The 22,690-nt window shown below is 45.8% G+C and overlaps 1 protein-coding gene across 1 annotated transcript in view; it reads left to right on the top strand.

Annotated features, from left to right (window-relative positions):
- Positions 1-3,485: 3,485 nt before the first annotated feature.
- The window catches only part of GRIA3 (glutamate ionotropic receptor AMPA type subunit 3), a 300,197-nt gene continuing 280,992 nt past the window's right edge, over positions 3,486-22,690 (top strand). Inside the window, 2 exon segments of the mRNA XM_059050062.2 lie at positions 3,486-3,739; positions 4,905-5,063. Coding sequence (XP_058906045.1) covers positions 3,649-3,739; positions 4,905-5,063 — 250 coding nt within the window. The 5' untranslated portion in view covers positions 3,486-3,648.

The raw sequence follows: 22,690 nt of genomic DNA, 5'->3' as shown, positions 1-22,690 counted from the left end.
TTCTCTCTGTCTCTCTCTCTCATCTTCCCACTTGCTTGGTTGAGCCCCTTCCCTTGGTGCCACGCCATGTGGTCCCCCTTTGCGGTGTACTTGACTGTTTCTCTAGGATGTGTGAGTGTAATAAGCTTCATTTCCCTATGCCTCTCCCGTGTCCCCTCTTGTGACTGCACCTGACCAACCATCTCGTGAAAGAATACAGAACAACGTCTCAATAAGAGCTGCAGCAAATTATTTTCTTGCTGCTTAAACTGTATCATTGAGCTCATTTAAAAGTGCAAACCTCGGGTCCTAAGTCTAGCACGTACTCCTGAGTGGAGCAGGGGTACCACTTAACCACAGAGGGAGAGCTAGATTTGGGGCTTTGTTGGCAACTTCCGGTGGCTCCGATGCTTATAGTACAGTCTCTAGCTCCTCATTGGAAAACCAGAGATGAAGTTCAAATAGCGTCTCACTGCTCTCTTGGATGAGGGATCGATTGCAAAAGTATTTGCTTGTTATTAAGCAGGCTTTTCCACCAACAGCAATATGCCTAGTCCACCACTGTGTCCCTGCTGGCTCAGAAGGGACTAGTCCAACTCCGCCAACAGCTGCCGCTGACAGCGGAAAGTTGAAACGGTGGCAGCAGATGAAAGAGAGGAGGAAGGTAGTGGAGAGGGGAGACTGCAAATGGAAGGGATGGGTGCCATTTACAGAGATGAATTCACTGGAGAATTTCAAGTGCAGAGACACAGATGCCTTTCCTCCTCTCATCTTTCGTTACCGACCCACCCGGTTACTCTTCAAGCCAAAGGACCGAAGATGGCCACAAATCTCTTCATTCGCTGCTGTTCAGTGTCAGCCAAGCATGGATGGGGACCTGAATGCCTTCAGGAGTGAAGTGAGGTGTGCTGAAAGCTGCCCGCCTCCGTCCAAAATATGTTGTCCATGCACGTGAAATCAAACTGAAACTCCTCACTAGCGTTATTCCTTTGGGTCAAGGCACTGAAGGCTCCTATTAAAATGCAACTATGTTATCTAAAAGGAGGAACATATAGTGCCTGGCACAGAGTAGAGGTTCTCTAAATGTGTCATTTTTAAATTGCCACGACCTGCCGTTAGAACCTTAGTAAAGATTTATCTACCAGATTCTCTCCTGTCTCCCAGGGCCCTTGAGGATCTATGATGGGAAGACCGATGTGGAACACTGGCAAAGATTGGGTAGCAGAGTCTGAGGTTTGGCGGATGGTGGAGAAAGGGGGGGGGGCTGGCAGCATGAGGCACTTTGGGGGAGAAAAGGGCACTTTCAAAAGGTGAGAAAGAGGGAAGAGAGTTTGGAAATTAACATTTATTGATTTTTTCCTAGCCAGGCACTGAATTAGATGCATTTACATCCACTATCTTATTTAATCCGCAACCATTCTATCAGGAAGGAAATATTAGTATTCCCATTTTGCAGGTGAAACTCTGAATAGGGGTTCGGATTAAGAAAGTCGCTCAAGGTCACACAACGCCGCTATATGATGGAATATAGATTCGAACCTGGACCTGTCTCCTAAGCCTATGTTCCTGAACCACGCTATCTCACACTCCACACTTGTCAAGGGGTAGCCAACCTAGTCTCTGCTACCCCTTCCGTCCTAATACTCCAACCACTTGCAAATGTAGGCTCCTGTGACTCCCAGGTTTCTCCCTCACCCTTTGCCATGGACTATCCAAACGGAGACAGAAGATTTCCATGGGTGGTGGGGTAGGAAGAGATTTTACATGATCAGAATGGATAGAAATTTGGGAAGAGTCTAGTATCATTGTTCTGGTTGCCCAAGGGTTTGGAAACTATCTGTTCCAGGCTCCAACATATGTCACGTCAAATCCAAAGTTCTGGCGTAATCAGTGTGCCAGTTGGGGGCCCCTGCCTTGATATCCCCTGCCCCATGTGTGCCATTTTGCTGTAGCCTGGCAGGAAGATTCATTTTCCACGTGGACCAGGAGGAGAAGATATGAAACAAAAGAACAGCTGGTGTGGGGAGGGACAAAATCCATCTCTTCCAGAGTAGCTGGGGTAGGTGCGAAAGACTTGGGAGATAAAGAGTCTTCTTTTTTCTCACCAACTACTGGAGAAAGGGGCTAGGGAGAGGCATCTCCAGCCCAAGAGGTTCATCCATGGGATTTTGCGGAGGGTATCACCCCCAACAGAGATCCAGGCTGCACTGCCTACTTCCAAGGTTCTTTCCTCCCCTTAGACAAGGAAGAGAAGTGGGGGGGAATTAATGGCCTCTGCGGTCATCAATCAGGGGCCTAGGCTGCTATGTCCAAAGGCAAGACCAAGGGAGCAAGGCAGCCAGGAACAGTTTCCTCTAACCTGAACTTTCAATCCCTACCATTATCCCAACTCATTCCCACACCTCTCTCCTCCTTCGTTGTTGGGACTGACTGTCCTTTTCATTAACCTTTTAGTTAACCCCTCCACGCACGTACTTCTCTACGCCCTCCAAAGCTGTCAGCCCCTCGCTGCCCCACACCGCCCTCTCCCCCCTCCCCCCTCCCCCATAAGCCCGGCTCTGCGCTTGGGTCCGGGGAGGTCTCGCCTCCCAGAGCTGCTGGGGTGAGGGCTGCTTTACTCGCTCTCGGATCTCCGCTGTAAAACCTGAGCGGCACGACCCGGGCATGCGCAGCATCTCCGGGCGCATTGTGATGGGAACTGCTTCTCTTGAGTCTCTACAAAGACTCCAGAGTAACCACTCACTGCCCACCCCCCGAGACCCTCCTTCTTTAAGCCAGACGCACAAACGCACAGACAATGCAGCTTCTCTTTCTTCTTCTCTTTAAAAAGCTGGCTGTAGCTTGAAAGGCTGGCCCACGTGAGGACTAGTGTATTTCTATCGATTCCATCTCCCGTGTTGACAAACGCCAGCGCTGAGGCTTTGCAGTCCGCGGCTGCAGTTTGCAGTGGAGCTAAGCGGTGTGCGGCTTTAATTCCACGTCAGATCAACTTTGATCAATATCCCCCTACCGGCCCAATTGGAAGAGCCCAATTCACCGCCGCTGAGCCTTTTCGCTCTTTCCTTCTTTTTTCCCCCTCTTTAGACCCACCATCTTCTGGGGGAGGAAAGTCTCGGATTTTCTTTTAATTTCTTTCTTTCTCTCTCTCTCTCTCTCTCTCTCTCTCTTTTGTTTCTCTGGGGGATTTGTTTGTTTTTCTGTGTTTTGTCTTTTTTTGTTTTGTTTTGGGTTTTGGGTTTTTAATTCTCTCTCTCTCTCTCTCTCTCTCTCTCTCTCTCTCTCTCTCTGTCTCTCTCTGTCTTAGAGATAGGGAGGGAGATCGCTTTGGCGAACCGAGCTTGCAGCCAATGAACCCGCCTTCCAGATTGGTGTGAAGACAGAAGTGAGGTGGGGGGCGGGGAGGGGGTGTGAGAGAGCCTGGAAGCGAGAGAGAGAGAGAGAGAGAGAGAGAGAGAGAGAGAGAGAGAGAGAGAGAGAGAGAGGAGGTGGTGGAGGAGGAGGACCAGTGTGGGGTGTGGAAAGGAAGAGTGAGCGAGAGCAAGTTGAGGGGAGGGGGTGAAAGAGCCGGTGAATTCTTTTTCTTTTTCTATTATTATTTTGAAGACTCCCGAGTTGCGCCCATGCTCTTGTCAGCTTCGTTCTAGGCGTAGCACGGCCAGGCAGAAGAAAATGGGGCAAAGCGTGCTCCGGGCGGTCTTCTTTTTAGTCCTGGGGCTTTTGGGTCATTCTCACGGAGGATTCCCCAACACCATCAGCATAGGTAAGCGCGAGCCAGCCCGCCGGTCGGGCTGGGCTCTCTTGCACCCGAGACCACTGCCCTGGCGTGGCTACTGCGGCCGCGGGTCCCTGTCCTGCATGGCCTGGGAAGGGACGGGGGACGGGGATCGGGCAGGAATCTCAGGAATCTGAGCCTCAGAGAGCTGGCTGGTCTGGGGAGCATCGGGAACCAGGGAGGTGATCTCCTGGGGCTTGGCGGGGTGGGCTGCCGCGTTTTCCGAGCTGAGCGGAGCAGGGGAGGCATGCCAGAGGCTGGGAGGCTGCAGCCGGGCGAAGAGTCACGGCTTTTCGGCTCGCTGCTCTGGACTTTGCCATGGCGTGCGTGCCGCCGCTGGAAGTTGTCCCAGGGTGATGCCGCCTGTCTGGCTGCGCCAGGGCGCGTAACCCGGTCCGGGGCGCCCTGTCCCGCGTCTCCGGGTCCCGGGAGACCGGCTAGCGCTGGGGGAAGTGGAAGCCCACCCTGGATTCCCCCAGACCCGGGCAGCAACCGAGGTCAGTGGCGGATGGGGTAGGAGGCGTGGGTGAGACTAGGAGCTGAGCCAGCGAGCGGCGAAGTCACGCAGACCACGAATTCATGAATTGCCTCTGTGTCTGTCTGGAGCCCGGCTCCCGGGCGCTGGGAGGGAGTTCTCTCGGCTTCTCCCTGGATTTACTAGTCAAGAAGTTAGAATTATTGCCATTACAGAACCAAGCCCCTGTACTGTCATGGGGGAGTGGGGGCCTGTGGGGAACAGGATGGGGCAGCAGGGGGAATGAAATTGTTTTTCTTCCCAACCTTTCCCTTTGCGCCAGGAAAAGATGAACCAGCTTGTGGAGATGGGAGGTAGCGGAGGAAGAGGGGAGAGGAAGCTACTGCCTGAGAAAGAACCAAGTCCCACTCTTGGTTCCATCGTCCTACCCCAAAGCAGCCTCCTCTTCCCTCTTTCCCCTTTCCCCCTTCTCTCCAGCCTCTCCTCCGACTCTTTAGAGGAAAACTAGGTTTCTCTTGGCCAAAATTTGAGTTCACAAGAGTCTCCAAAGACACACAGGTTGAAAATCAATCATGATCATGCATCGGGACTGAGAGGTTATCGCCTATCTGTAGCTCCCCAATTTCTAACCGCTCCTGGCGGGGACACAAGCCAAATCTTGGTTCCCTTTGCTTATAGGTGGACTTTTCATGAGAAACACGGTGCAGGAGCACAGCGCTTTCCGCTTTGCTGTGCAGTTATACAACACCAACCAGAACACCACCGAGAAGCCCTTCCATTTGAATTACCACGTAGATCACTTGGATTCTTCCAATAGTTTTTCTGTGACTAATGCTTGTAAGTAGATCTGCTTTTCCTCCTTTTGGGACCTGGGAACCTCATTTGCATTTTGCTTGTGGGACTTGGGGTCTGCTAAGTGCTGGGGTGGCGATTGCCTTAGTAGACATTTTAGAGGCTCTAGTCAATCCAGGTTTCATGTGACATAAATCAACTCCAGAGGATCCTGCTGAGGGAGGGACTTAAGGCAAGTACACAAAACTCTGTTGTGAATAATGTTTCATGCAAAAGTTTCATTTTCCTCCCTGCTAAACTGGCGCTCCCTCCCCGGCAACCCCGTCCCTTTTTTTTTTTCCCCACTTCGGCTGGAAAAAAAAAAAGAGAAAAAATAGCATGGTTGTTCAGGGAAATTTCTTCAGATGAGATTAAAGAAAGAAGCCTCTTGATTGAGTCAATTCAGGATGTGCATTACTTGACTGGCTGTAGGAATGAGCTGAATTTGACAATCGCTTAATATATAGGAGCCAAATATGAGAAATTCTGCAAACAAGTGACCTTGAGGGACAGATCAGGCTCGGTTCCCTGGCCTCTTTCTGTTCTAGAATATCACCTTTCTTACCGAGAGAGCTCTGATAGGAACTGATAAGACCACAAACTGATTACAAGTGATGAACGCCTGGCAAACTGAGGGGAAGGGAGAAAGCGCTCAGGTGACTCTTTGGAAAGCTACTTCTGTTCTGTCTCCCCTAGTGTTGTTCAACTCCCCCCTACCCGCCATTGTTAAGGACAACACAGTTCTTAACTTAGAGCAAAAGGTGGAAGGCGGAGGCTTGCAGCAGGAAAACCTGAATACCAAAAGGGAAGAATTTCATCAGCCCCCAAAGCAGTTTCTGAAACAGCTAGTTGTGCCCTGTGATTGTTCCTGTGGAAAGGGGACATTTCATGTTGAGAAGTAAAACCGCGGGAACTTAGATGGCTAAAAGCCTGTTGGACACAGGTTTTTCTTGAATGCTTTATGAGAAAGACTTAATTCTTCATCTGAGCTTATTTCATGCAAAGTTTCCCAACAATGAGGGTGAGGATGGCATAAATATGTTTTGCTTTTATGGCTGGCGTAGTTGGGAATTTTTGATTTTTGATTTTCTTTCAGGAGAGAAATGATGTTTATATTTGGTTGGGTGAAACTTTGTATATGATTTTCTTCAAATTCTTCTGCCTCAAAGGCTATGTGATTTCCAAAAACTGTTGAAAGGGTCTCCAAGGGCACAGCTTCCTTGGATTTGAAGACGTAGGTCAAGGGGATGGAGGTGAATTACTTTGCAAGAAATTGTGACAGTTATCAGCTTTAAGAAAATTTTAGCTGAAGGTACAGATCCTTATATGAACATGTTCTGAGGTACTCTGTATTTGACATTCTTTGGCTTTCCGACATTGACAAAAATAGGAGCTTATTAACTCCAGCTAAGTGTGAAAGTTACAAAATGTCTGTCTATACTTTGCATCTGATTTTGGTAATCCTAGCCTGTATTTTACAACACACATCTGACTCTTAATCCTGCAGCCCCGAGATCTTGTCAAGAGGCAGAATTCCAGAGGCAGCTTCCTAAATATCAATTAGAACAGATTTAAAACCAAATACATGAAACTACCCAGATTTATTATGAATAATGTTTATTTCAACTCACTTTAGTGTCTTTCCACTGATGTTGACTGAGATAAGAGTGCTAATTGACTTCTCAGGAATGATTAATTTCCAAGGTTTTTGGTCTTGCTGTTTATGGTCAAATCAGGTTGACACTAGCCAGCCCAGGGGCTACTCAAGGAGCAATCAGGAAATGATCCTTGCCATGTGAAAAGCTCAGGTTTAAGAACAGGCACTAAGTCATCTGTATTGGTGTTGAGTTGCCTTAATGCCTTACCTCTCAGGGCAATAAAGGGACAACCATGAAAGGAAAAGAAATTGATCAACGCCCCTGCCCGCCACTGCTGTTAAGTCCACCACACTTTATCTTACAAGCTTATAAGGCTGGGTTATGGCTGGGGGCTTGAAAGTGTGGCATAAGGGGTGTGGCTTACTGGGAAAGAAAAGAACAGGAAAGAAAAGAACAAAAAGGAGACCTTGCTCTTAGTTATGCCAAAGACACACATATGCACACACTGACCCACACGGGAGAGATTTCCAGAAACCAGTGATGTGTACCCAGCTGCCTGTTGCACACTCAGACTTTACAGCTCAGAAGACAGAGGAGGAAAGCTGTCATCTTCTCCAGTCCCCGAAACAGTCCTCTCTGAATGTCACAATCATTGAATGGGGGCCAGATCTCAAAGCTGTCTCCTGGCAGCTGCTGCCTACCACTGTCTGATAGTCTTTGAATGCAGAAAACAATCATTTCATGGGGGCCAAGGAAGCCCTGCAGGTGTATCTTATTTCTTTCCCTGGCCTTGAGAGTTCTTTTTCTCATGGAAGTGAAGATCACATATCACAGATGTCGGCACACAATACCAGTTCAGCGCTGGAGCCTGGCAGGTGACCCCTGGTTCCATTCTTACAATTGATTGCACTATTGCACAGAGAAAAAAAAAAAAAAACCCTGGATCCTCTGGCCTGCCCCTCCCTGAGACCTAGCGAGAATTTGAGAAAACCCCAGGTGAGTCCAAACCTGCTTTCCCACCTCTCCTGTCTGCTTCAATATGGAATCGAATGGCAAAAATTAAAGAAACTTTCCCCTTTTCCCATTCAAAACTCCTAATTTCAGCTTCCCCTAACACTAGAATTGATCTCTTTTCATGATCTTTCCTGCACCCTCAATCTTGCGGCAGGCACACACTTTTGAGGACACGGGTATGCAGGTAAACAAATATGCCCCAAATAATCAAACGGTAATGCCTTCTGTACGTGTCCCTGCTCTCCGCTCTCCCTCTGCATCCCCTCCCCCAATGTATTCAGAGAGATTCCTTGCAATGAATCCCAGGCATCAGTTATTTAAAGACTCTTCTTCACCAGCCACCAATTCTTTTCTGCACAACCCCCAAGAGGTTTGCTTAAGACAGACTCCGACTTCAATCCGCATCTTAAGAGGCCAATAAAAGCATCTCTGGGTGCTTCCCTGGTGGCGCAGTGGTTGCGAGTCCGCCTGCCGATGCAGGGGACATGGGTTCGTGCCCCGGTCCGGGAGGATCCCACATGCTGCGGAGCGGCTGGGCCCGTGAGCCACGGCCGCTGAGCCTGTGCATCCGGAGCCTGTGCTTCGCAACGGGAGAGGCCACGACAGTGAGAAGCCCGCATACCTCTCTCTCTCACACACACACACACACACACAAATAAATAAATAGTTGCCTCTTGTTTAAAAAAAAAAAAAAAAAGCATCTCTGGCTTTGAAAGGTGGTTCATTTGGGATCTCAGCTCAGAGGTGAATTGAAGTTCATCGAAGAGACTCAGCTGATTTGGAGCACATGTTCTTATTTCGTAGGGATTAACTGAGTTTGCTGCTTTACTTTTCAATTTGGCTAGGTAGCCCCAGAAAGAAGCATGGTGTGAATATTATGATTTCAGGATACATGCATTCATACACACACACACAGGCACCCATACACCCATAATCAGTATTTATGAAAAGAAGTGTTATACACGTTTTAAGTTGTATACACGTCTGTTCTTTAAAAACCAGATTTGATCATCGTAGGGCTCGTTTTAAGTTGTATACACGTCTGTTCTTTAAAAACCAGATTTGATCATCATAGGGCTTTGGGGAATGTGGCAACACCAAGGGACTGCTGAGTCCCACTGGTGTGGCTTTGCTCCCCTGGTTCCTCAGGAAATGCCTCCGATTCCCTTGAAGTCCCCTCCTGTGTCTTTCTGCTGTGCACTTGTAGTGTACTCCACACTACATCACCCCAGCCTCTGCAGTGTCAGCTCATTAGCACACAGATCTCATATTCCCTCTCTGCACTGTCATTGCAAAAATTGCTGTTGTACACCTTTACAGCCAACAAATGTGCTTGTGGATTACGCGCTGTTTGCAAGAAGCAAGGAAAAGGCAAATGTAACCTTAAAGGTTATTCACCGCGGAATTGTGCTCTTAACGCATTGGCTTAAGTAAAATCTGTTGATGGAGGGACTGAGAGTGGGACTTAGGAGCACAGGCTCTCACGGAGCCCCAGGCAAAATCCCTTTTGCTGGCTAAATGTAACTCATCAGCTGCAAATTTTTATTCCATTCATTTTTTTCAAGCTATTTGAAATATACCTGCTAACTGAGAGCTCGCTCCTTTTATAACTGAGCGCGTTTCGCTACCAAGTAAGTGTCCTTAGCTGAGACAGGTTTCCCTCTCTTGCCCACACAGTCACAATTTAAATTATCTAATTATTCTAACTGCCAGGATCCAATTAACTGTTTAAGTCCATTTGGGAAAGAAACGTCTCCCCTGATCCTATTCTCTGCTCTTTGGTGGGGTTTGTTTGTTCTTTTCATGTAATCTTTGGAAGCTGGGTGAAGACCCACAGTATCACGGCTCCTGCCTTCAAACAGATCTTCACACACTAACCAATGTCAATAGCTCCAGCTCCACCTCCCACCCCCCAATTCCCCCATCTTTGTGCCTTTGCCGCTCTCCCTCTCTCTCCTGGCCAGTCTTCCATAAGCTCACTGGCTTAGCTCACTTCTCAGCCCCTCTGGCCAGCTGGCTTAGACTACTGAAGCACGAAGAGGTCGCCAAAGATTTAAGTCACCTTCTCACAAGGTTTATTATGGTTTTTTTTTAATCTGTTTTTTACGTGGCGAGGAGGGAGGAAGGTGATGCTGTTCATTTGGGCCATAAAAATAGATAGCAATCAGCAGGCTGTAAAGGTGAGCTTCCAGCAAAGTGTATCACCTCCCCTAGAAGGTGGCTTCCTGGTGATCTACTAAGGGGAGGTGGCGGTGGGGGGGGGGGGGGGGCAAGAAGGGTCTGAGGGGAAGGAACAAAGAAAACTACTTGTTTCTCCATCTATGCCTACTGCAAAATGAGCCACGGTTCTTCTTCCTCTCAGCAATTTTAACTTTTTTCTTTAAAATGGGACTAGTTTCTCACATCCTCCACTTCTGCCTCTATCCGAGGTCGTTTTCTTAATTCTGCATTTCCCTCCCTACTTGCCAAGACTGAATGAGAATAGTGGGAGCTGGTTGAGGTTTCTATTATATGTTTTTGGCTCCTGGTATATTTTTAAATTTCATTATTATGGGTAGTCAGAGGTGATTGGCTGGTTTCATTTTAACAGATTGAAAAATAAACGAAGCTTCTGAGGCATCGTTATTAGTCTTCCTTTGTGGCTGACAGATGTGTCATTTTTATACAACTGGCTAAAGGATGAAAAGACAGCATGGATTTTAAGAGAGGGCCAGAATTTTAGAAGGTAGAATTCATACCTTCAGGGGAGGAGGATAAATATGCTAATTCAGATGATTTAACTTTTAACTTCTTAGATTGAGACAGGAAATGTATTTGAAGGACCTTTCAGAAAACTCTTCATCTTCTCCAAGGTCAGGGAAATTATCTGCATACTTTACCTGGCCCGTTAAAAAAAAATCAAGTTTTGACTTTGTTCCTTTGGCTTTGATACTTTGGGTCTAATTAGATGACATGTCCACAGGAGGGTGCAATTCAAACCCCAGGTGGGAGGCTCCGGGCATTTTTCACCAGGAGTGTGGGAGTTGTGCAGACACAGAGGCAAGTCCCTCCCTGCTGGGGAAATGTCTGGGCTTCAGTCAGAGAGCGACAAATAGCCTCAGCCTGTGCGTGGGGTGAGCCTTGAGCCAGGGCAGCAGTCCCCAGAAGGGGTCGGTACTCGGCAAAAGGTTAACATGGACAGAATTTGTCCTCTTCTCACTTCTACCTCTTCTCTCACCATCGTTTTCCCCTCCTGCTGTCTGCCCAGCCCAGGCCCTTTTGCTGGTGTCCAACTGGCCTGTGATCCTGGTATCCCACCCACAATAAACTGACCTAGGGACTGTTTCCTGCTCTGGACTTTTCCAGACCGAATGCCCTTTCTCCATCAGAATATCTCTGTCCTTAGTCCATCCTGCTCAGGGCCTTTACTCTCCTTTGAGGGTGATGGCTTTTCATCTAATATAAGAATCTTGCTGAAAGTGGCTGACAAGGGGTTAATATACCTGACTGGGGAGTGTTTGCTTTAAAACCAGGGTCTATGGGAACCATAATGCCTCAATTCCAAGGAAAGATACTCAAAGGGGGGTGTTTCTGGACATGAGGTGCAGAAGAGCTGTTCACTCTACCCAAACCAGAGATCAGCTGCCCCTGGTCAGGGAACACCTCTATAGGTCAAAGTCAAAAGGTCCCTGTGTGTGGTAGGTTTGGTGTAAGTACACCCAAGGCATAGGGGAGGTACAGCTTCACCACGTTGAACTCAAAAGTCTTTGTGGTAATTTGGGAATCAACCAAAGGTCATAGGGGTTCATTTTATTAAAGAAGTAAATATCTACAGCTTTTTTGTAGGTTAATCATGCCTCAATAAAGTGGTTCTTTAAAAAGTGTAAACTTTTTGCATGTACTACCAAAAAACAAACCAAAAAAGAGGCTGCTGGAGAGTCTGAAGGTGCCTATGTGGGCATTGGCAGGGGATGCACTGGCATGGAAAGGAAGTCGTAAGAGGGGAGAAAGGTGGTGGCAAAGCTGGGCCTCAGACTGAAAGCTTTCTTTTCCTGGGATGGCACATAGAATGCAGTGATTATGAGGCAGTATCTACCTCTGGAGGGACTTGGAAGCCTAGCCGAGCAGTGTCTCCGCCCCACTCCCTCCATCCCTCCCTATCCTTTTCTCAAGTGTACACTCTGGCTTCCCCCCCAGTGGAAAGAGGCAGAATACAGTTAAGTCCCCTACATACGAACCTTCAAGTTGCAAACTTTCAAAGATGCGAACATATTATAAATCCACTACAGTACAGTACTATATAGGCGATTATGTTAGTTGGGTACCTAGGCTAACTTTGCTGGACTTATGAACAAGTTGGACTCGTGAATGCGCTCTCGGAACGGAACTTGTTGGTATGTAGGGGACTCACTGTGCTCTCTTCTGGATTTCTGTTTGAGCGTTGGTCAGAGAAGTAAGTGTTTACAGCTCTCTGTCTGGACTTCCCTTCTCCTCAGTTCCTAACTACCACTGGCTTCTTAAGCACTCGCCCTCAACATGACCATCATTTGTCCTTACTTGGAAGGGGGCATGGGGTTAAGGATAAGGATGAGGAAAAGAAACACAGTTGGTCATGACCCCTTAACCCTACGGGGCACAATTCAGCCTAGAACAGCACTTCTTTCATGTGTACACCAGTGACCCGGGGATCTTGTTCAAATGAAGACTCTGATTCAATAGGACTAAAGCGTCCTTGCATTTCTAGCAAGCTCCCAGGTGACGACAATACTGCTGGTACTCAAACCACTCTTTGCAGGGAGACTGTAATTACCAAAGAAAAAGTCTCTCCCAGACAAGCTCTTACCCACATACCTTTCAAAGAAAGCTCTATAAGAGACACATCCGGCTCAGTCTGACTCTGTGATGTCCCTATCATACTCCTAACCACCCTGTGTTCGTTTCAGCCATGTCTGTAGGTGTCTGATGAGAGCATCTACTTAGAGCTGCTTTTCGTAGGGAATTGGAACGGAGACTGGAAGGCAGGCTGAGAGAGGAGGTAGCTCATGAGCCAGGCTGACAGTACCTTGGCTTCTTGCCACACCCCAAAGTGTCCCTTTTAGAAACAACCTGCCCAAGAGAGCTACGGTTGGCATGCAGTTCCAACTGCCTTTCCACTTTGCTTCTCTGGGTCAAGGCATGCTCCTCAGCTGTCTGACGGCCCTTCAACAGGGTTAGAAACATGTACAACACAACCCGAATTCTGTCTGGTTCCCTCAGAACCTGAAAAATTGACTCCATTTTCCAGGCCAGTGCCAGGCACTCACTTGAGAGCTAGAGGGAAGGCAGGGGAAGTGGTGTCACTTTCTAATACATCTGAGCTGAGGACTGCTCCAGGGTAGCCAATGAAAGCTTACCCAGTGTCATTTGAGGACTGCCAAATGGCACCCTATTACCCCAGATATTGCCCCCCAACAGCCTGCCGTTAGTCTGAAATTCCACAAATTCATTTGTTTGTGTTACGGCACCGAAGACCCGTGCTAAACTGCAAGCATGCTATCTCTGGAAGGGGATGAGTTAAATCCTTATCAGCCATTACTATTTCGACCAGAATTCTTTGTTGAGATGGCCACCTGTTACCCTGTAGGATCCTCAGAGGAGGTTTTGCAAGACGGGTAAGTGACCCACAACAAGGGACCAGCCCAAGAGAGTGGGGCGCCAGATGGATGGTGGGCATTCGGGGGACAGTGGGGGACTCTTGGAGATGAGGAAGAGTCCCTCAAATACACTTCACCTGCTTTGCAACATTTGATCTCCATAGAGATAAAATGGAGATATCTGTGGAGATCTATGATCTCCATAGATAAAATCTGGTAGTTTATTCGCTAAGATTTTAGTTGCTTTGGACCCTCCAAGTCACAACTTTCCGATGGTAGTGGGCTTGCTGCCTCTTCCGTGCATGGGTCTTTGTTGCAACAGATGATCTCAGTCTCTGGATTCCCCATAATTACTGTGCGATATTTTCAGAAGTATAATCAGTTTGTGATGGGGGGGGGTGAGGATTCTTTTTAACCTTTTAAAAAATGTTACCATCGGGGCTTTCCTGGTGGTGCAGTGGTTGAGAGTCCGCCTGCGGATGCAGGGGACATGGGTTCGTGCCCCGGTACGGAAGGATCCCACATGCCGCGGAGCGGCTAGGCCCGTGAGCCATGGCCGCTGAGCGTGCGTGTCCAGAGCCTGTGCTCCGCAACGGCAGAGGCCACAACAATGAGAGGCCCAGCAAAAAAAAAAAAAAAAAAAAAAAAATGTTACCATCAAAAATAGTGCCCTTTCAGTTATCTGTGATTGGCTAATCTACCTTGCCAATTACTCATTGCAATCAGGGCCCTCATCCTTGCTGCTACCCAGGAAGGGATCTGGCTATCAGTAATGGATGAGACAGGAAGAGATGCAGGACCCAGCCCACAGAGGAATCACTGCGTGGATGTGGGTGTGGGTTTCTGTATGGATGAACCCCTTTGTAAATTTAAGGTAGAAAGGCCACTAACATCCACATTCAGCCAGAACCTGTCATAGATTCTCAAATATTCTTATACCTTATTGCTATTTCCAAGGCTACTTGGTTATTTTAAAACAGGTTTTCTTGAATTAGACCACTTGCAGCAGAATCACCAGAGATGCTTTTTAAACATATGAATTCCTAGGTTACACTCCAGATATATTAAATCAGAAAATATAAGGATAGGCCTTTTTGACGAGCTCTGTGGGTGGTTCTAATGCACACACGATTTGGGAATCACTAGTTTAATTAGCCCTGGTAGTGCAAACAGAGATATATAGATTCATACTGAATATCTGGTGAGCACCCACTAAGCACCAGGCATTGTACCAGGCACTTTCACACACGTTACTTCTGTAAGTAAGTGAGGTGCTATCAGCCCATGCAAGCATTAGTGAGTTTGGCTTTCAGATTGGCAATTCAAGACTTGAAAGAACTAAGAGATTAACCTCAAGTCACAGTCTCTGAGGTGAACAAAGCAAAAATGTTCTTAGAGATGGTAAGTAGAGACAAGGAAATGATTTTCATCTTGACAATGCTTCTTCCCTTCTTTGCTTGTTAGCTAATGACTGGTCCTTAGCCATGCTACAAACTAGATGTCATGTCAAATGCCAACCCATTCGTTAAAAATAGATGCACTGCAATCAGTTTATATAGCATTCATTGTGCCATCCTTGCTATCAACAAATTTAACAGTAGGGCTGAAATAATAACTACCATTCACTGAACCTATGCCACATGGAAGACACTGCAGTAAGCATGGTACATGCCTTATCTCATGGAATAATCACAACATTGCTAGAAAGGAGCTACTCTCATCCCCGTTTTATAAAAGAGGAATCAGAGGTGGTTCAAAAAATATAGAAGCAACTAGCTCAAGGTCACACAGCTAGCTAATTAGTGGAGTCAGGGTTCTACCTGAGATCTTCCTGTCTCTAGAGTCTGGACTCAATTTCAACAGCGGCTGAAATCACAGATGATGACAGAGGCTAGTTGGATCACGTAAATGTGGAAATTGGGCAGGTATGGAGTGGTGGGGCCTGTGGCAATCTGGAGACTCCAGGTCGCCGCCTGAATACATTCAAATGCAAATGTTGTAAACCACCGTGGGACAAACAAAACATCTGCAACAGGACTTGGGGTGGTAGGAGGTGGAAGGTGCAAGTTTCAGACCTCTTCACCACACCGCCCACCTCCCTCCGGCAGCTAAGTTACTGGCTGAGGGAAGCTCTATTAACTGAAAAACACAAAGAGAAAAATCTCTGCTTAGTAAAAATCCTATTTTGACTTTTTCTTCTTCGTGTTCCATCAAGGTACCTCAATATGGCAGAACTTTCCCTCCTTTGTCCTTTTGGCCTTACATGCATACACTGTATATCCAGTGGCCTTTCACGGTTGAGTGCCAGCTCAACTCTAATCTTCTCCCAGGCAATGCTGAGGCCTGCAGCAAGGTCAGAACGCTGGCACAGAGTCATTAGCAAGCGCTCGGCAGGCCAAAAGAGGTACTTCTGGACGGTGCTAAGGGGGAAACGGCTTAGATTCTGGTACATGCAAATCCCAGGTCACAACTGGGAGGCCGCTGGGTCAAGTAAGGCTCTGTCAACATTCACCCAGGGTAGGAGCCCCCCCCCCATACACCCCGGGACAGAGGCTCACCAACTTTAGACAGGGGTCCAAAATAGAGATGTATAGTTAGTTGCTTGGAGTTGTAAACTGACCTAAGCCAACTGGTCATTCACAATCGTTAGGTATATTTCATTGGCTACCAATAGCCAGTCATTGTTAGAGTGAGGGCTGTAGGTCTTCTCCCCATAACCTCACTACCAGGTGTAAAAGTAACTACAAAATTCATACAAAATTCTTTTTCTCATTAAAATAATGAGAATTCTTGGTTAGCTGCATCCTGCCACTAGGGTATTGTTTTGTCTTCCTCAAGTGAACCTTCGTGCAAGGTGTTGTTGGCGCACCTAAAAGGAAAGGGAGCTGGACTTGACTGAGCCTACAGGACAGGCTGTCCAATTATTTTTATGCCTGCTTGCCATTATTTTAATGAGAAAAAGAATTAAAAATTAAGTCTAGGGTACCGTTCCAAGGGATAACACTATAGAGCTTGTCAGACCCTTCTATCTTCTTTCTGCTAGTTTGGGAACACCTCTACCATATGTCTAGCCAACCCACATACGTTAAACGCTACTGATTTCACCAATGAGAAATTTAATGTTAATTAACAAAGTCTCTGGTGTCCATTGAAGATAAAGATACGTGAAGTGCTTGTAGAACCACTTCTTGATTAGAATTATTAAATGCCAGATAACCACTCCTGCACTTTGTATTTCCCAATAAGGGTAACTGAGACCACCCCAAGGGTGTCGATTCAGACCAAATAACCCACATATATACCACACAAGTTACGTTGAAGTCTTGTAAAATCATTTACAGAAAATATAACATTTGAGATACCATGTTTCTTAGGGCCTTGGGAAGCAGTTAAAACTGCAGGGGGGTATGGGGTAGAGTGGAATGATCAATGGAGCAAGAATTAGGAGATCTGGGTTCCAGTCTCAACTCGGCCACCCACTGCCTGAATGACCTTGGACAAGCCACTCCGTTCTCTGGTTCTACTTTGTATCATCTCTAAAATGAGGAGATTCATCTGGATGATCTCTGAGGAGGCTGCCATTTTGTACATCCCATCATTCACTCTTGTCCAAATCCTACCACCTCCGTTTCCAGTAACAGTCTCACTTCATTGCTTACTGAGGAAAGACCATCCAAAGTGAGGCCCCCTCAGATTCTTCTACTACATCTGGAAACTTCTCATCATATTCATCTATTCTCAGCCTTTATAAGACTGTGATGAAACTATTGAATCCTTGAAACCAATGGACAGTACCTCCAGCCAGTTGTGGCTTATTCTTGCTTGCATCCTAGCTCTTCCACTTACTAGATGTGGAACCTTGGGGCAAGTTACTTAACTTGATTGTGCCTGATTTCCCAATTATAAAGTGGGGATAATAATAATCCTCACCTCATAGGGTTATTGAGAGTTTTAAATGAGATAATTCGCAAATCCACATAAAGTACTTAGAGTAATGCCTGGCACATATTGGATATTATTGTTATCAACATAATCATTCGTTTAAAATCCTTTGGGCTTTCTGTCCTAAAAACAGAAACGTAGTTTCATTTGAAAAGTAAAATCTCTTGTCACTTTACAGACCAGATTTCCTTCCTGAGTAGCTGCCCTCTGAGGCCTTTTACAGTTCTCAGCTCTGCCCCAAACCCACGATTATTTTCTTCTGCCAAGAAAGGCATCATGGCACACCTTCAGATCAGCAGCCCACCACCGTGACCCCCTACACCTCTCACCCATGCATCCAAATGTGCCCACCCAGTTTGCCTCTTGTGAGCGACAGCTCTTCAGATATTCTGTGATCAAAAACTCTGAGATGCATTTTTCTGCGTACTTGAAGGACTACAGGTTCAAGGGAAGACTTAGAGTCTTCTTTCCCCAATAAACTCTTCCTCTCTAGTCCCGTCTGCTGTTAATCACACAAGGAATCATCCTTTGTGTTCTTTTGTGACCATCCATTATCCAAACAGTACACAAGTAGGCCCCCTGACTTCTGGAAGGCTCAGGAGGCATCCACACGTCCTCTGACGGTTGATTCAGGAGAAAACACTTGGGCCAAGCACCCAGTGGACTGGCTCTGCAGCAAGGCCCTGGAGCGTCTCTTAGAAATGGAGCTGCCCACGGAGGGACACAAGGAAGGGCAGCAAGGAACTGCTCAGGGCCTCCCCAGAGGAAGCGCCTTCATTTCCTTGGGCATCAGTGAGATTTCTTCATGGGTCCTGGAGTCAAGCGCCCCCAGGGAGCTGAGGGTTGTTGAGGCACTTCATACGGCCCACTCTCCTCGAGAGCAAGCACTGCCCTGGCACATACACATGGCACACATCTTTCCCCGGGCCTTCCCATTTCCTGGTGACACTTAGCATTTGACAATCACTTTAGTATCTTGCCATTCAGATGGTGACAACTCACTGGAAATCCACTTCTGACACATCTCGGAGTCTAGTCCCCCCTTGGACTAAATATCACAGCCTCCTACAATAGTTCGATCCACTTTGTGCAAGAGTTACTAAGAGTGTCCTTTGATCTCCTGGTTTCTCTCAGTCCTAACTCTTACTGTCCCCAGTTCTTCTCTCTACTGCCTGTAGATCTGTAGAATATAAGGAGAAGTTGAGAACAATGAGGAAAGTTGAGCTCTCTCCTGGGTAAAGAGACCTGGAGCTGCCCAGCTCTTTATATACTCACTCCTGGCCCTTGGGTTTGGCACCTAACTCTCTGGAGCAAGGTGTTGCCATTTGACCCTTGCCTAGTAGAAGGCTGTGTCTCCTACTTAGTTTGGGAGCAATCAGAGGGCAAGGAATGGCTCTAAACTGGACTGTCTGCATTTGAATCTTGGCTCTGTCGCTTACTAGCTATGTGACCTTGGGCAAATTACTTAACTTCTGTAAGCCTCAGTTTCCTCATTTGTGAAGTGAAGGTGATTATAATAGTAACTACCTTATAAAGTTGTTGTGAAGATTACATGAGATTATCCACGTAAAATATTTACCATGATGCCTGGCGTATAGTAAGTGTTCAATAAATGGTAGGTGTTATTAACACAGAGTACTGAGGTGGTTGGTAAGTGGAAGAAAGGAATAGAATTTATCAAAACCAAACTGAACAATAGATTCTTCCCATCTATGGCCATCCCTAAAGCCCTGAAAACTAATTTTTACCCTCTGAATCTGTAGCTGGAACCAGGCCAGATGGGGTTATCTTTGAGTACTCACAGTGCTGCCTCAGGCATAAAGGATTCGCTTTGGGGCAAAGTAAAGCAGAAAGAAACAATTGACTTGATGCCCAAAAAAGCCAGAGAATACACACCACTATGTTTAATCATGCCGTCATTGAGTGAAATTGTCTAGAAAGACATGATCTCTTCAATTTTTTTTTTATCTGAACAAGATATGCTTGGGATAAAGCAACATGGATATGATAACCTTGGCACTTGCTGGCTGGAAGGAAAGAACAACCTTTTTTCGAGTGTAAAGTCTATTTTAATGTGTTTGAAAGTGGGAGAGTGGAACAGTGGATCCTGGAATCTTCACTTAGACAAGGAAAAATGTGAGGCCAGTTGAGCTCTCCCAGCCATGATTTTTCTGAGTTCTCTTAATTAAGGATGATATACGGATGGTAGTTTAGAGCATATCAGTTTGAGTGGATGGATTTTCTTCTTTTGATATTGCTTGCCTAAGTCAGACCAAAAATAGCATAGGAAGGAGATATGCAAAAGGTTAAAAGAGAAATTTTGCTAATGTGATTTTCCAGCATTTCAGTCTCTATTCTCTCCAGAGCAGAGGTTAAGTGCTCTCCTCCATAAGCACAGACTCACTAGGAAGGATCCTGCTGAGGACCACTAGGCAATGCAGTCTTTTTCTGGCCCTCTCCTCTGTATGCTGGCCTGATCTACCAGCATGCTGTCTCCAGCTGGCCCAAACCTGGGTGATGACCCAAAGCATTTTTTTTCCTTCATATCCCAGGGTGCCCTTGCTTCACCTGCATCACCTTCTCTTCTCCTTTCCTATCTAAGCCCACTGCTAGGTTGCCTCATGGGATCACTGACTTTTTTTCTCTCAGGTGAGGAAACTGAGGAACAGAGAGGCTAAACAACTTGCCCAAGGTCACACAGCCAGTAAATGGCTGAGCTGAGATTATGATGCAGGCCATCTAACTCTTGGCACTTCTCTAAGATGTCTTCCCAACATAATCCTTCTTCTTTTAACTTTCACTGCTACATAATGATGTTATATATGACAATAATGTCAGTCCTGTCTTTTTTAAATAGGTGGCAGAGAGGAAGAATAAATTCACAGCAAGTGAATTGGAAACGCAGTATAAAGCATGAGTTTTAGGGACCACAGTTAATGGTATCTTCCATTTAGTGCCTCCAACGTTAACCTGTCATTTTCCCATCCTCTGATTTACGGTCAGGATGAGCAAAACAAACTCTTGAAATCCTGTTATAGATCACAGACTATTGGAGATAGGTCAGGTAGCTCTAGTCCAACTACCTCATTTTGTGGATGAGGAAAGTGAGGCCAAGAAAGGAGAAGAGGTTTGCCAAAGGTGATGCATCTCCCTAGTGGCAGAAACAAGATAAGAAACTAGACTGCCAGATTCCCAGAGCAGGGTCTTTGCCACCATAGTTTGTAACAGCAGGTGTTGTACTAAAGCAACACTACAAATCGTATTATGTTACCATTTACTCATATCTTCTTCTGCTCTAATTGTTTCATGTATATAAGTCATAGTACCTGAACTAGATTTTTTAAATGGAGAACATTTTTATGATTATAGAAGTTAAAATGTAAAATTAATTCATGCTCATTGTAAAAAAAAATTCAAAAAAATAAGAAAAATTGTCCAAGTAGAGTAAAAAAAATCACCCCAAATTGGGTTTTACCATATGTACAGATTTGTATCCTGCCTTTTTACTTTATATTATAATAGGGAACATTTTTCTGGACCTCTTAAATGTTCTTTGAAAATTTGATTTTTTAAATGTCTATAAATTATTGTATCACAGTGTCATTTTATTATATACATATATATATATATATATGCAATGATTTATATAACCATCACCCAATTTTATGCATTTAGGCGGATTCCAGTTCACTGAGGTTTATAATTATGCCCCAACTTCCTGTCATATCTGCATCCTAGCACATGTCTGAACATACAGTAAATATTTAATAAATACTTGCTTACTGATTTGTTGCCTTGACATTTCTGGAATGACCATTATTATCCCAGCAGATTGGGCAACCAAAGTGAGAACTTGACATTCCAACCTCTTTAAGGTACATGTTATATAACTCAAGACAAGCAGTATAGCAATAGTGGTTATGCTCAGACGTCAGACTCTCTGGGCTCAAATCTTGGATCCATCACTTTCTAGTTGCATAGCCAAGGGTGAGGCGCTTAACCCCTCCAAGCCTCAGTTTTTCTGTCTGACAAATGGGGGAAATGGTAGTGCCCACCTCAGGAGGTTGTGGTAAAAATTAAACGATAAAATATGTGGAAAGTGCTTGGTATATAATGAACACTCAACAAATATTAGTTGCCATTATTAATATTACATAATATTATATATATTACATTCCTTGCCAAAGGAATAAAGCACCAGCCTTGTAGTCAGAATACCTGGCTTCTCGTTCCCTCTCTGCTGTTTTCTGGCCCAAGGACCTTGCATGAGTTCTTTTACTTGTCTAGGTCTCAGTTTCTTCATCTACAAAATGGGAATAATAATACCTGAGCTGTGTACCTTACAGGGATTCTATGAGGATCAGATGAGAGGATGAATGTGAAGGTGCTTTGAAAACTATGAAGTCAAGTATGATTGTTAGATATGTAAAGTAAGATGTATGTATGGTTGTTGTAGGTAGGACTAGCGACGCAGAAGGTACAGGAGACCAGGCTGAATATCCGGAGCCTGGAAAGATGTTTCTAAAATTGAACCCCTGGTATGGGAAATAGTGACTATTGGAGAGAGAAGGAAACTTATAGATCATCTAGCCCAACATCTTAATGTTATAAGAAAAATGATTCAGAGACGAGAGAGCTTGAGGTCACAGAGCTAGTCCCAGAAATGGGACTAGGACTCAGGTCTCCTGATTTCCTGAGCAGAGTCCTAAAGCGGTCGCTGCAGCTCTTTCTTTATTGACCTTTGTCTAAAAAGGGATAAGGAAAAATTCCGGTTATTTGTGGAAGTCATGTAGGTAGCAACTGATTAATTGGGGGTTTACTGCAAGGACAAACCCTGAATAGCATAGCTCTACTATATTTTTAAATGCCAACCTTATTCCAGGTAAGGGAGAGAAAGGGGGCAAGAAGGTGATGGGAGGGGGCATCTCAGTCAGGTGGGTGAGTGCCCTCAGAGTTGGCCAGGTTCCCAAGGGACTTCTGTTGTCCCCAGGATGACTGGAACAGCAGATGGCCTTTCTTTGACTGTTAATATTTATCTTTGCAGTCAGTCCTCAGTTGTGTGATTTTGAAAAACTTGGTAAAGCAGATGAAATTGCCAGTTGCTTGAAAATACAATTGCCAATTGTTTGAATGAAGTAAATTGATTATGGCCAGAGGACTATTTGTTTGATGCTGGCAGGCATACAGCCCACGTCAAGCAGGAGCTGCAGCGCTGATGGCAGCTGAGATATCGCTGCATCCTCTGAATTATATCCCTCCAGGTACTCGGTAAATATATGTGTTGGATACTTTCATCTTTACGCTATTTTAGCTGAGATGAGAGCACATAAACACTTCCATCTGACAACCTTTTCAAGTTCAACACCACAGAAGGTTATTTTAAAAAGAAACAAGAAAGGAGTTTTTCAATAGCAGGCTCCAAAGGTGACTAAAAATGCCATCCAACAAGGCAGCCCGTTAAGAAATG

The sequence above is a fragment of the Kogia breviceps genome, chromosome X (assembly GCF_026419965.1).
Source record: "Kogia breviceps isolate mKogBre1 chromosome X, mKogBre1 haplotype 1, whole genome shotgun sequence".
Taxonomy (NCBI): domain Eukaryota; kingdom Metazoa; phylum Chordata; class Mammalia; order Artiodactyla; family Physeteridae; genus Kogia; species Kogia breviceps.
This window is presented reverse-complemented; position numbering and strand designations above follow the sequence as displayed.